Raw genomic sequence first — 14,482 nt, forward strand, 5'->3', positions numbered from 1 at the left:
TTCGTATCGCAAATTGTGTTCTTTCCGTCCATTTTGTACCACCTCATGATTGTTATTTTGAACGATGGATATGAGTAGTGACGATGATATGTGCAATGATGACCGTGTGGGACTCGGGAGAGAAACATAAAGAACAAGTGTGTGACTTCTGGGGAGAAATAAAATTTTTGTTTTGTTTATTCGTGTTTATTGTTGTATTTTTGTCTTTCTCTACGGATTGTCTCTCACCTCTTTTTGAATTTTCGTTTGTGTTATGAATAATGTAAAAAAATAAAGGACTTATGGCACAAGATATGATAAAAATACGCGACTTTCATGTAGAAGATGGCTTCGTGTTTAATTTCGACATGGTAGACTTTGTGAAACATGAAAAGATTCCGGTAGCACCAGATCCATTTCTTCTTATTTGTAAAGTGATTTTGAAATGCCGTTCATGTAAAATACCAATTTCATCGAGGATTTTGGAGAATTGTCGTGTTTATCCAATACCATCAAACCATTCTTTGAACGTGTTTCTTAAAAGTGACGATGAAGTTAGTGGGAATGTTATTGTATTTAAGGAAAGATTCAACAAAGTATTTGTACAATGGTTTGGTCCATGTAAGCAAATAGAATGTGATGCAAATTTGTTGGCTAAAGTCTACAGATCACAATGGATTTTAAACGAAGTTTTGTCCACCATGAACGGCAGTAATGTTGATATGAACAAGAAGAAATTGAAAGAAAAATATTGGAGTTTTGTTCGCGAGATTTTGAATAAAATTGAGGCAAAGAAAACAGATTTAAAAGGCAGGTTGATATTAAAATAGCTTATGTTCTAATGGGTTTTTACTGCCAAGCTAAATAGCACAACTTTTGATGTAATTTGGTCAACACATAAACTCACAAAATCTCCCAAGACAATAAAAATTATGTTTTTTGATGTTTTTGAAAAGTCAACTGGCGATGATTTTATGTTTCATTTTACAAACAAGATTCTGCTTGGTCGACTAAACTTAATTGAGATGTTCTTGGTTTTCAATCAGTGTACCCTTACGTCTATTAGGAGTTTGCCAATGTCCGGTGGATATCTCACAATGGCATTGATGAAATATATACATGTTATTAACTGGCTGCGAGGTCCATACACAAAAAATATTTTCACCAGATCTGAAAAGTGGTCAGAGGTCAAAGGCCAAGTTTGGACCACCCTAAACCATAAATACATGTTATTTTTTTATTTTTATAGCAAAGAAATTCATGTTGTAAAATGGCCGATATGCAGCTTGTTTATACTGTTTTAATGTAATGGTACAAAATTCACCTTGCTTGGTTGGTAAAAATTCACTCTCGCTATGATAACTACCATTTGAATACATTTTTCTTTCCCCTTGAACAATTTATATAGCTTTTAAATCAATTTTAGAACTTTGTAAACATTGCAAAAAATATGAATTTTGGACAACAGTCAAGACCCTGTAAAAATCTACCCTCTGCTGCAGCCAATCAGATTGTTGGTAATAAAAAATATCATTAGCCATGCATAAATAAAAAAATAATCTTTTTTATTGTATGGCAAGCATCACTTGTAGCAAAATGGCACATCTTGATTGGCTCAGAAATATTTTGCCGGTTTGTTATTTTCCCATAATGCACCATGGTCCATTATGTGTAATTTTACAACTAAACGTAAACAAACGTAGTAAAGCAAACAGCAAAATGCAAAAAAAAAAACCCAAAAAAACTATTGATGAATGTGAGAATGTGAGTAGAAGGAAAAACACTCAGTTTAACTATCGAGACGATACAATTTCAAATGATTTTTTTTACTGACGAAAACTAGAGAAGTGAAAGTCAACCCGTACAAAACTGTGAGGACGAGAAAATAAAGAAAGCTTTGTTCACGTCAAATAATGCCATATAATAAGTAAGTACAAAATATTAACTATTATATGAAGTGTTAAATCTAAGTTTAATTGGGCTTGTTCTTTTTAGACTCTACGATGATTCAAAAGAACTACAACAGGCAGCTGGAAATTTATCGAGCTAAAAGCTAGGATTTTTCGTTTAGTAATATGGTAAAGATATGATCCGAATGGATCCCTATAGGTACCTCTACAATCCTTGTGGTACAGGTGGCGAATATTTCAATTTCGTTGTAATCAATTGCTACCAATGTCAAAGTCAACGCCAGTTCGTCTCCACTGGGGTAAATTTTTGCCACAACCAGGACATGAATGGAAACAGCGTAATCTTTAATTCGGAGTACCTGAAATATGTTTACCCGAGAATGAAAGATTGGAAAAAACTCCGTCAAGAACACGACCCAAGTCAAATGTTTGTCACCAATTATTGGAGAGAGATTCTAGGCATACCTTTACCTCGAGAGAATAACTTTTCGCAAAACTTACTTGAGTGATTTGATGATAGATCGTGGTTTAACGGTTGTACTTTTTTCTATATAATTTTTTATTGATAAAAATTTTTATGTTTGCTTTTGGTTAAATATCTCCTTCAGAATTCGCTTTCCACCTGGCAAACTATAGTTACAGCAAATTTTATTTTTATACGCTCAATAACGAAATAAAGCCTCACAAACAGACTTAATTGTCATTTTTTTCATTTGCTTGTCAAGTAAAGATTTACTGTAAGAACCTTTGCTTGCATTGAAAAGTCAGTGAGTCACTAAAACCCTAGCTTCGTCACTGAAGGCAAAACTGATTTTTTTATATAAATAAGCAAATTCAACAGATTTCACCATTGTATAAAATCATGGACTGTTCTTTGGGAGAAAGCTTACATCAGTTAATCATTCCTACATACAATTCCTGAATGACTTAGTGGAGGCTATTCACAACTCATGAGAATGTAAATTGAATTGTAGTTTGCAATTTCTTCTGCGTTGAACAAAGATCTCTTTCAATCAAGCCTTTTAGCAAGGCTTTTAAAAATGTTGAGGCTTAACACTTATACACTTAAAATATGTCTCGATAGTGATCAGTTTATTGCAATGCATTTTATTCGTAATTGCTTTGCAAACATGTGTAATTGCATTGCAAAAATGTACTTCAATCTTGATTGACGTAAATACTTTGACCTGATTGTTGAAAAACATTGAAAAAGGTAAACAAATTAAACTTATAAATTCGAAAAAATATGGCGCCAGTAGTTGGTAAACAAAGATTTCCACATTTGCAAGTGTCTGAAATCGTCAACAATTGAAAAACAGTGCAAAGAACAAAAATACAACAGCAACTTCGAAAAACTCACAACGAGTGTATGTTTATTCGCAATTGCCCTCAAAACTATCGATGGTATAAAGTTCGAGAGTGAAGATGACAATTTGAGAGGAAAAATAGATAGAATGTTATAGAAAGTGTGTACCTGGATATTTAGACTGGATTCGTCCATCCGAATACGACAGAAACAAACTCATTACTGAGGAATTTTTGATCTATTTTTGATCCTTTGAATCCTTTGATGTCGGACATCCTTCGAATTTCTTCCTAAAATTTCTTGACAATGTTTATGGTGTGTCGTAAATATACTTAATAAATATATTTGAAAATTGGTAACCCAGGCATATTATGATAATGATAAGGATTCTCTGGATTTGTTTTAAATTTTTATTAAGCTTTCAACTCGGTGCTTCGAGCCTTCGTCAGAATGTGACAATATATTATTTACAAAGATTTTTGTAGGCGTTTGGAGCGTCTGATTGGTTGGTTGGTAGTTGAGTTGATATTATTGGATGGTATAAGATGCGTTGTCATGGTTTCGGGTGTATCGATTACGTTAATGAAATTCGAGTGTTTTATTTTAGTCGTTGTGTTATTAGTTTGTTGTTTTGGTTTTGTCTTTAGTTGTGAATAGATGATGGGGATGTCAATATGTCTGTTAATTGTGTTGTTGTCTTTGCTGTACCATGCCTCTTTGAATTCTCGTGCGTGTTTTGTCTGTGTATGCAAGGAAGCATATATATTAAAGATTTATTTGAAGAGATATATTTCCTGAAACGTATTGATTGAAATATTAAATAAGTTATTAATAAACTCAATGCATAAGTATCCACATATTATTGCAATGAAATGAAAGTTGAAGTGTAGTTTGGAATCATCTCTGCTGCATGGAGTTCAAGGCAATTGTAACGTGTATGATTTATAGTTAAGATTTCGTGCAACCAAACGTTTTAGTAATTGTAGCTTAAGAAGACTTTTAAAATGGTGGAGACTTAAGTCGCTTAACACTTACATTTCATTTCGTGTGATAATGTTTCTTTAGATGTTATGTCTCGACAATGATTGTTTAATTGTAGTGTCTTTCATCTGTAATTGCATTGCAAAAATACGAAGTATAGATGATTGACGTCAACATAGCTTCGGGGTTATACTATTTGCTACAAAGAAGAGTTTGTTGTCCGATGGAAAGCCTTGCAAAGCTATAAGTTTTCACATTTTAGCTGTGTTGTGATTAATGTTAGTGTAAGTACTAAAGCATATGTGAACATTTAGTTAAAATACACTTTCTTGAATTGTTGAGCTAACATCTAACATTCTCAGTTTCATTTGGCGAAAAAGGTGCAGGTGTGGTGCCAATTTTCCTACAAGATATTAATATACCAGCAATTAAACAAAAACAATTTTGATTTGTGTTTAATGGAGCACACTTACAAAATTTAGCTCACAATAATGGTAAAATAGTAACGGAATTTTTCCAATAAAGTTTGACATAGTACGACGATACCCGTGAAGTAACCATTGAAACTAAACAAAAGCAACGCCAGCAAAATCTTCCCTGATCTATCTCTGCGACAAAAACACTGTAAGCCAATTTTCTACACCCCCTCAAAGTGAGTATGCCGTAAGGAATAACAATCGCACGCACGAACTTAGTGCCTGTGAACAGGAGCCACACAGGCTTACAAAAACATCGTATCTCTTTGTCCTTTAAATACGGTTTTTTTATCTTCAAGTTCTTACCCTCGACACTGGAAATTTGGACAAACTCTGTCTTGTGTTTCTTATTCATTACTTAATTGCTTTGTTTACTTCATGTTTGTTTCATAAAATTCCAACAAAGCCTTTGTTTATATTGTTGTTGACTGCATTATATAAAGACAAAAACCTAAATATTGAAATCATTTCAGGGCAGAGCATGTTGTAGTGTGGTTTTGAATTATTTTCGTTTAAATCAATTGCTGGAATTCTTCGCGTAAGTAGAAAGCATCTGCGTCTATCTGTATCTCAAATATGACTTGATCATTTTGATTTAGTGATAAATCTTGAAATGCGTAGTTTTTTAACTGGTAATAAGTTTCAATGTATATTCCTGCCTTAGTTTTAGACCACTGAGAATCTGCTTTTCTTGAGGAGAAAAAATGTCAAGACAGCATGACAATGAAGGTATTTGTTGTAATCATGCATGGTGAAGTCGTTTTGAAGAACCAAGGTTCGCGAACTTTAAAATACTAAACCTTTTTGTTTTACGTAGCTAAAAGAGCATTCTACAAAATTTTTCGTAAAAGTGTTGGTCCTGCAATCCTGCACAATGCATCCTATTTTCAAAATGAACAGCAACGTAAGCCCCAACAATTGAGGAAGAAACAACGTGAACCACGTGATATCCCTGAAAAAGTAAAGCATGCTCCACCTGGACATATCTTTGATGAGAAATGTCGTCCGTGTATCTCAGCTATTCACGAATGCAAGGACGTGTTTACGACGCAAGACGTAATAAATGAAATAAACAAAGCAAGAGAACAACGCAAGATTGTTCGCGCTCGTGGCTGGGAGCATTCTGGAGTTGATCATGTCTTAGATGACAATGAAGCAGGTTTAAAATAAAGGGTAGTCAGTGTAGGTAGTGATAAATGAACAACAGAGAACGAGTTACGACCGAGTTACGGCTAAAGGACTCCCTCTTGATGAAATCTCTAGAGAGTAAAACAGAGAGTGATAACTTGCTGAACACAATGTCACTACAACATTATCAGAAATATTACCCCACCCCTCCCCCTCAGTAACACGGCATATCGCTATTTAGGGAATATATATTTTGAAAAATTTTCCCGTTGAATCAGTGGACTGTCTATAGCGGACCTTGCTACTCCAAAACCTCAAGTCTTGCTACATCATTCAAAGAGTCTTTATTAAAATAAATATGAACATATTTAGGAATTAAGGCATATCAGCATGTAAAGTTTTATTTAATCCTATGAGTATAAAAGAAAGCAGAAATTTATTGACAAACGACAAATTCTATTGCAAACATGTTTCAACTGAACAAGTCTTCATTTTTTGTCACAGGAATTTTGTTGTCTTTAAAAGGCGACCTTGAAAAAGTGACAATACACAGGGAACAAAGCACAGATGAAAAAATGTACGTTACCGCTGGTGGTGGCTGTGTTCTTGGTTATAATCCAAATATAGAAAATATAAGAAGCTCGCTAAGCTATCAAGTTAATCGGGCAGGTTTTGCTCTCCCAAATCTTAGCAGCATTACCCATCAAACAGTCGCTGGGTTTTTCTCCACAGGATCTGCTGGAGGTAGTCTTCAATACAACATGGCCGATTCAATCGAAGCAATTACCTTCATCAACGGCAAACGAGAAGAACAACACTGCTCTCGTACAATTAACAGTGATTTGTTTTATGCTGTTGGCGTGTCCATGGGCCTGTTTGGCGTTATAACTGCTGTCACATTTTGCCTCAAGGACAAGAGATTTAATGTCAAAGGAAGTGAAAAATACGTTGAATTCAAAGATTCCGCATTGGCTAATCCATATGAATTGAAAAATCTGGATTCCTACTGGCGTTTCAACTTGTACCCTCAAAAATACGTCAAGAAAGTTATGGAATGGACGGCAGAAAGAAGTGAATACAACGAAGAAGGAAAACCCTATGAAAACATCATTAATCGTCCTTTAGTTGCCGTTGGAGCTGCTGGTGTTATGATAACATGCAATACTCTTCTTTACAACTACCCGGGCGAGAAGACCTATAAGATCATAGGGGGTGCTATGGGAACACTCATTAATCCTCATGATTCGTCACAACTTTTTAACGATGTGTGGTATCATGGATTGCCAAAGGATAACAGAGCACATGTTGACGACATCCTTGAGGTCGATTACACCGAAATCTGGATACCCTTTAAACACCGTACTGAGGTCATTGAGCGGTTGAAGGAGTAAGTATACATTAATGACTATTATATGAAGTATGATATTTAAGTTTGTTGCAGGTACGTTAAATTTAGTTGTTTTTTACATAAAGCTTAGACGAAATTTGACTTTTTAGAATTTACAATGATTCTGAAGCAGGACAACAGGCAGCTGGAAATTACGCTGTTGAAATTTATGCAGCGAAAAGCTCAAAATTTTGGTTAAGCATGTCATATGATGAAGATATGATCCGCGTGGATCCCTATTGGTACCTCTACAATCCTTGTGGTACAGCTCGTGAATTTTTCACTTTCGTTTGGAATCAATTGCTACCAATGATGTCAAAATCAACGCCAGTTCGTCTCCACTGGGGTAAATTTTTGCCACAACCAGGACAAGAGCTCCAGGACATGAATGGAAACAGCGTCGTCTTTAACTCGGAGTACCTGGAATCTGTTTACCCGAAAATGAGAGATTGGAAGAACTTCGTCAAGAACACGACCCAGATCAAATGTTTGTCACCAATTATTGGAGAGAGATTCTAGACATACCTTTGCACTGAGAGAACAATTCTTCGTAACATAGTTTTGAGTGTTTCACTTTATAACCGTGAATTATATGTAACTGTAATTTTCTTGCGTTATTTTACTTATGAAACATTTTGTTCTAGTTTACTGACCTGCACAAAATATGTAGAATTTGCTGTTTATCTAGCAAAGATGTATTTACTAACCAAAAATGAATGTGTATTTGCACGTTTTTATATGTAAAGAAAACACTTTTCATGTTATTAAACTGTCAATATTGATCAAAATTCGTATTGCAAATTGTGTTCTTCCGTCCATTTTGTACACCTCATGATTGTCATTTTGAACGATGGATATGAGTAGTGACAATGATATGTGCAATGATGACCGTGTGGGACTCGGGAGAGAAATATTAAGAATAAGAAGTGGGTGAATTCTCGGGAGAAATAAAATTTTTGTTTTGTTTATTCGTGTTTATTGTTGTATTTTTGTCTTTCTCTACGAATTGTCTGTTACCTCTTTTGGAATTTTCGTTTGTGTTATGAATAATGTAAAAAAATAAAGAACTTATGGCACAAGATATGATAAAAATACGCGAATTTCATGTAGAAGATGGCTTCGTGTTTAATTTCGACATGGTAGACTTTGTGAAACATGAAAAGATTCCGGTAGCACCAGATCCATTTCTTCTTATTTGTAAAGTGATTTTGAAATGCCGTTCATGTAAAATACCAATTTCATCGAGGATTTTGGGGAATTGTCGTGTTTATCCAATACCATCAAACCATTCTTTGAACGCGTTTCTGAAAAGTGACGATGAAGTTAGTGGGAATGTTATTGTATTTATGGAAAGATTCAACAAAGTATTTGTACAATGGTTTGGTCCATGTAAGCAAATGGAATGTGATGCAAACTTGTTGGCTAAAGTCTACAGATCACAATGGATTTTAAACGAAGTCTTGTCCAACATGAACGGCAGTGATGTTGATATGAACAAGAAGAAATTGAAAGAAAAATATTGGAGTGTTGTTTGCGAGATTTTGAATAAAATTGAGGCAAAGAAAACAGATTTAAAAGGCAGGTTGATATTAAAATAGCTTATGCTCTAATGGGTTTTTACTGCCAAGCTAAATAGCACAACTTTTGATGTAATTTGGTCAACACACACACTCACAGAATCTCCCAAGACAATAAAAATTATGTTTTTTGATGTTTTAGAAAATTCAACTAGCTATGATTTCATGTTTCATTTGACTAACATGACTTTGCTTGGTGGACAAACTTTGAGTTGTTCTTGGTTTTCAATAAGTGTACCCATACGTCTATTAGGAGTTTGCCAATGTCCGGTGGATGTCTCACAATAACATTGATAAAATATCATTTTACATAAGACATCCAATATGAAATACAAAAGTACAAACTTTTTGCTAACCTGCAATGTTGATTTGCTGGAAAAAAATCTGTCACAAACATGTGTTTCATTTAAGAAATAAAAGATCATTACTGTGTTTGCATGGGCTTATGCAAACTGAGGAGGATTTTATAAAATAAAAATAATGCGAAAAGGACAAACATTTTAATTTTTCCTCTAAAATGTATCCATGATCAATTTGTAAATTCTCTTTGACTGATTTCAAAATAATTGCACTCAGAATATTTTTTCTTTCGCTAATTATCTTGTGTAATTTATAGATCAGTGTCAAAATTATCTTGTGTAATTTATAGATCAGTGCCAAAGTTATCTTGTTTAATCACAAGGTTAAATAGTTGGAATGTTATTAAACAAAACGAATGCAAACAATAATGACCTTATTTAACAACATTTGAGAAATTAACCTTCCACTCCTCTTCCTTGTAAACCAGACAAGTCTACTCAAAAGCAGAGAGCCTTATACGCTACAAGTCCCGGGCTTGTGACCGGTATAGCAGAGTTAAAAGGTGAAAGGTTTGTCATAGACTCAAAGGTTTATCATGGACTTGTATCGTTTACAAGGAAGAGGAGTGGAAGGTTAACTTCTCAAATGTTGTTAGATAAATATTGTTTGTAGTTGGTTATAATTATTTTTTTGTTTTATCTTGTTTAATTTATAGATCAGTGCCAAAGTTATCTTGTGTAATTTATAGATCAGTGCCAAAATTATCTTGTTTAATTTATAGATCAGTGCCAAAGTTATCTTGTGTAATTTATAGATCAGTGCCAAAATTATCTTGTGTAATTTATAGATCAGTGCCAAAATTATCTTGTGTAATTTATAGATCAGTGCCAAAATTATCTTGTGTAATTTATAGATCAGTGCCAAAATTATCTTGTGTAATTTATAGATCAGTGCCAAAATTATCTTGTGTAATTTATAGATCAGTGCCAAAATTATCTTGTTTAATTTATAGATCAGTGCCAAAGTTATCTTGTGTAATTTATAGATCAGTGCCAAAATTATCTTGTGTAATTTATAGATCAGTGCCAAAATTATCTTGTGTAATTTATAGATCAGTGCCAAAATTATCTTGTTTAATTTATAGATCAGTGCCAAAGTTATCTTGTGTAATTTATAGATCAGTGCCAAAATTATCTTGTTTAATTTATAGATCAGTGCCAAAGTTATCTTGTGTAATTTATAGATCAGTGCCAAAATTATCTTGTGTAATTTATAGATCAGTGCCAAAATTATCTTGTGTAATTTATAGATCAGTGCCAAAATTATCTTGTGTAATTTATAGATCAGTGCCAAAATTATCTTGTGTAATTTATAGATCAGTGCCAATTACTTAGCTCATACTAATGTCCATTTTCAATACACCACAGGTTTTGCTTACGATGTTTTGGACAAGTCAAATGCAGACAAGCTGACAACACAACTGACTGCGTCTTCGGGTAAGGTATTGGTAAAAGGTACAGCAGCAATATTGTTAGCTGAAATTGCTGAAGAACTTGGTCGTAAAATTGCAGCAATACTTGCAACAAAAACAGCAACCAAAGCTGCGACAAAAAGCACTTCAGCACATGCAAGTAAACTGGCTGCAAAGAGTCTGCCTGTTTTGGGTCTTGCTGTTGGTGTTGGTTTTGGACTATGGCGGTATTGGCAGGGTGACACAACCGGTGCAGGTTTGGAGGTAATTTCTGGTGCTGCTGCATGTATTCCTGGTAGTGGAACTGCAACGTCGCTGGCTATTGATGCTGGGCTTATCGCAAGGGATGTTTATGATGCAAGGAATCATGAAGTTCAGGTATGTTTTCTGCTCATTAGTAATGTTCAATAAAATAGAAAATATCTTTATGAAAATATCTCGTTAAATTCACTACATTTGGTATATGTTCATTTTCCAGGTTAGTAATTTCTATAGAAGGACTGTTGATGTTAATGTTGATGTACATTTTGAAATCCTTAGCTATAGTTTTCTCCAAAGTCAATTGAAAAATCTCAACATCATCTAAAAACATCTACCTCAAACGATTCACTATGTTACTTTTCAAAGTAAATTGAATTTATAGCAATTATTTAATCATCCATATTCATTCAATCCTCAGAACCAGTGTGTGAATTAAGGGTGTGCAATGTGCAATTTGCACATCGTTTTAGCTAAAATGAAAACAATGCACATCACTTTTTTCAAACGATGTGCAAAAATCACGTTTAAAAATATTAATTTAGCAATTAGCGCTATATAATAATTAACGGAATATCGATTTGCTTATGCCTTTAAAGAAACTCTTTTGTCAAAAAAATTGCTCATCGTTTTTTCTGAACTAATTCGCACACTGCTCAGAACCAACACAACAGTCTTTCAAGACTGCAATAACCTGGAAAATCATCATTTACAAACATGTAGCAATACTCCTCCTCAATCTATTCTCTTCACAATAATTCAAACTGAATATAATTTCATAATTTGACAATAAAGTATGGTTATAAACTAAACTCATCAAAGGGAATTAAAATTTAACTATATTTAACTGTATCATTCAGCATTCTTCAGATAGTTTCATAAATTTATTTAACTGTATCATTCAGCATTCTTCAGATAGTTTCATAAATTCATTTAACTGTATCATTCAGCATTCTTCAGATAGTTTCATAAATTTATTTAACTGTATCATTCAGCATTCTTCAGATAGTTTCATAAATTTATTTAACTGTATCATTCAGCATTCTTCAGATAGTTTCATAAATTTATTTAACTGTATCATTCAGCATTCTTCAGATAGTTTCATAAATTTATTTAACTGTATCATTCAGCATTCTTCAGATAGTTTCATAAATTTATTTAACTGTATCATTCAGCATTCTTCTGCTAATTTCATAAATTTATTTAACTGTATCATTCAGCATTGTTCTGCTAATTTCATAAATTCATTTAACTTTAGCATTCAGCATTCTTCAGATAGTTTCATAAATTTATTTAATTGTATCATTCATCATTCTTCTGCTAATTTCATAAATTTATTTAACTGTATCATTCAGCATTCTTCAGATAGTTTCATAAATATATTTAACTGTATCATTCAGCATTCTTCTGCTAATTTCATAAATTTATTTAACTATATCATTCAGCATTCTTCAGATAGTTTCATAAATTTGTTTAACTGTATCATTTAGCATTCTTCTGCTAATTTCATAAATTTATTTAACTGTATCATTTAACATTCTTCAGATAGTTTCATAAATTATTTAACTGTATCATTTAACATTCTTCAGATAGTTTCATAAATTATTTAACTGTATTATTCAGCATTCTTCTGCTAATTTCATAAATAAAATGTATTTTAATTAGGTCATGAAAGATAAAGTAAAAAATCTTGATGAATCCTTGAATGATTTATATGAAAGATATGACAATGCTTTGTCTGACTATGAGTTTGTTCAAGAAATATTTGACAAGAATATTAAATTTAGCAATTTGGAAATGGAGGTTAACATACTGCACAAAATAGTGAGTCATTTAAACACAAATAGCGAGGACACTTTTGACATATTGTAAAAATGTCCACATTTAGAACACCACTAATTTAATGTGTATTTCATTTATGACATAATCTGCCTTTCAATGTATATAATGACTGATAATGACTGTATGTAGAATTTTTTTTGACATTCATTGTAAAGGATGATCACTATTGTAGATTGGATTTTTTAGCAAATAAATCATTCTATTACAATTAAATGTTTCAACTTTAATGTTATTCAAACTTTTTAATCAATTGATGTTCTGGTACTATCAGTACTTACCCCATCAAAGAAATAATGCAAAAACTGCTAAAACATGAAATTTTGTATTCAATGCGGTGAACAATATGAAGTTAATTGCAGGTGTTAGTCTTAGTGTCGGTGTTAGTCTTAGTGTTGGTGTTAGTCTTAGTGTTGGTGTTAGTCTTAATGTTTGTGTTAGTCTTAGTGTTGGTGTTAGTCTTAGTGTTGGTGTTAGTCTTAGTATCGGTGTGTGTTAGTCTTAGTGTTGGTGTTAGTCTTAGTGTTGGTGTTAGTCTTAGTGTTGGTGTTAGTCTTAGTGTTGGTGTTAGTCTTAGTGTTGGTGTTAGTCTTAGTGTTGGTGTTAGTCTTAGTGTTGGTGTTAGTCTTAGTGTTGGTGTTAGTCTTAGTGTTGGTGTTAGTCTTAGTGTTGGTGTTAGTCTTAGTGTTGGTGTTAGTCTTAGTGTTGGTCTTAGTCTTAGTGTTGGTCTTAGTCTTAGTGTTGGTGTTAGTCTTAGTGTTGGTGTTAGTCTTAGTGTTGGTGTTAGTCTTAGTGTTGGTGTTAGTCTTAGTGTTGGTGTTAGTCTTAGTGTTTGTGTTAGTCTTAGTGTTGGTGTTAGTCTTAGTGTTGTGTGTTAGTCTTAGTGTTGGTGTTAGTCTTAGTGTTGGTGTTAGTCTTAGTGTTGGTGTTAGTCTTAGTGTTGGTGTTAGTCTTAGTGTTGGTGTTAGTCTTAGTGTTGGTGTTAGTCTTAGTGTTGGTGTTAGTCTTAGTGTTGGTGTTTGTCTTATTGTTGGTGTTAGTCTTAGTGTTGGTGTTTGTCTTAGTGTTTGTGTTAGTCTTAGTGTTGGTGTTAGTCTTAGTATCGGTGTGTGTTAGTCTTAGTGTTGGTGTTAGTCTTAGTGTTGGTGTTAGTCTTAGTGTTGGTGTTAGTCTTAGTGTTGGTGTTAGTCTTAGTGTTGGTGTTAGTCTTAGTGTTGGTGTTAGTCTTAGTGTTGGTGTTAGTCTTAGTGTTGGTGTTAGTCTTAGTGTTGGTCTTAGTCTTAGTGTTGGTGTTAGTCTTAGTGTTGGTGTTAGTCTTAGTGTTGGTGTTAGTCTTAGTGTTGGTCTTAGTCTTAGTGTTGGTCTTAGTCTTAGTGTTGGTGTTAGTCTTAGTGTTGGTGTTAGTCTTAGTGTTGGTGTTAGTCTTAGTGTTGATGTTAGTCTAAATGTTGGTGTTAGTCTTAGTGTTGGTTTTAGTCTTTGGCATGAAAATATGAAAATGCAAAGATTATAGTCCTTTATATGAAAATGTGTGAAAATGCAAAGACTATAGTCCTTGGCGTAAAAATGTGTGAAAATGCGAAGACTATAGTCTTTGGCATGAAAATGTGTGAAAATGCAAAGACTATGGTGTTTGACATGAAAGTGTGTGAAATCAAAGACTATAGTATTTTGCATGAAATTAGTGAAAATGCAAAGACTATAGTCTTTGGTATGAAAATGTGTGAAAATACAAAGACTATTGTCTTTGGTAAAAAAATGTGTGAAAATACAAAGACTATAGTCTTTGGCATGAAAATGTGAAAATACAAAGACTGTAGTCTTTGGCATAAAAATGTGTGAAAATGCAAAGATTATATATAGTCTTTCA

The 14,482-nt window shown here is 33.3% G+C and overlaps 2 protein-coding genes across 2 annotated transcripts; both read left to right on the forward strand.

Moving 5' to 3' along the window:
• The first annotated feature begins 5,118 nt into the window (after window positions 1-5,118).
• On the forward strand, window positions 5,119-7,955 carry LOC124448949. Its single transcript, XM_046999901.1, is given in 6 exon segments — window positions 5,119-5,190; window positions 5,317-5,381; window positions 5,470-5,811; window positions 6,285-7,167; window positions 7,278-7,618; window positions 7,621-7,955. Coding segments are annotated over 5 exon segments (1,674 nt in total). The 5' UTR covers window positions 5,119-5,190; window positions 5,317-5,356; the 3' UTR covers window positions 7,704-7,955.
• Window positions 7,956-8,108: 153 nt separating this feature from the next.
• On the forward strand, window positions 8,109-12,828 carry LOC124448950. Its single transcript, XM_046999902.1, has 3 exons — window positions 8,109-8,745; window positions 10,472-10,893; window positions 12,439-12,828. Exons 1-3 carry the CDS (start codon window positions 8,238-8,240, stop codon window positions 12,643-12,645), a joined length of 1,137 nt encoding a protein of 378 aa, XP_046855858.1. The 5' UTR covers window positions 8,109-8,237; the 3' UTR covers window positions 12,646-12,828.
• Window positions 12,829-14,482: the final 1,654 nt, after the last annotated feature.

Source organism: Xenia sp. Carnegie-2017, unplaced genomic scaffold, assembly GCF_021976095.1.
Source record: "Xenia sp. Carnegie-2017 unplaced genomic scaffold, XeniaSp_v1 HiC_scaffold_23, whole genome shotgun sequence".
Classification (NCBI taxonomy): Eukaryota; Metazoa; Cnidaria; class Anthozoa; order Malacalcyonacea; family Xeniidae; genus Xenia; species Xenia sp. Carnegie-2017.

What these genes read in the sequence shown, in the direction of transcription:
- LOC124448950 (XM_046999902.1), top strand. Translation starts at nt 8,238, where the DNA reads ATGGCACAAGATATGATAAAAATACGCGAATTTCATGTAGAAGATGGC. An exon ending in AAAGAAAACAGATTTAAAAG is followed by an intron (nt 8,746 to 10,471) that starts GCAGGTTGATAT and finishes AATACACCACAG; the next exon opens with GTTTTGCTTACGATGTTTTG. An exon ending in CAAGGAATCATGAAGTTCAG is followed by an intron (nt 10,894 to 12,438) that starts GTATGTTTTCTG and finishes TATTTTAATTAG; the next exon opens with GTCATGAAAGATAAAGTAAA.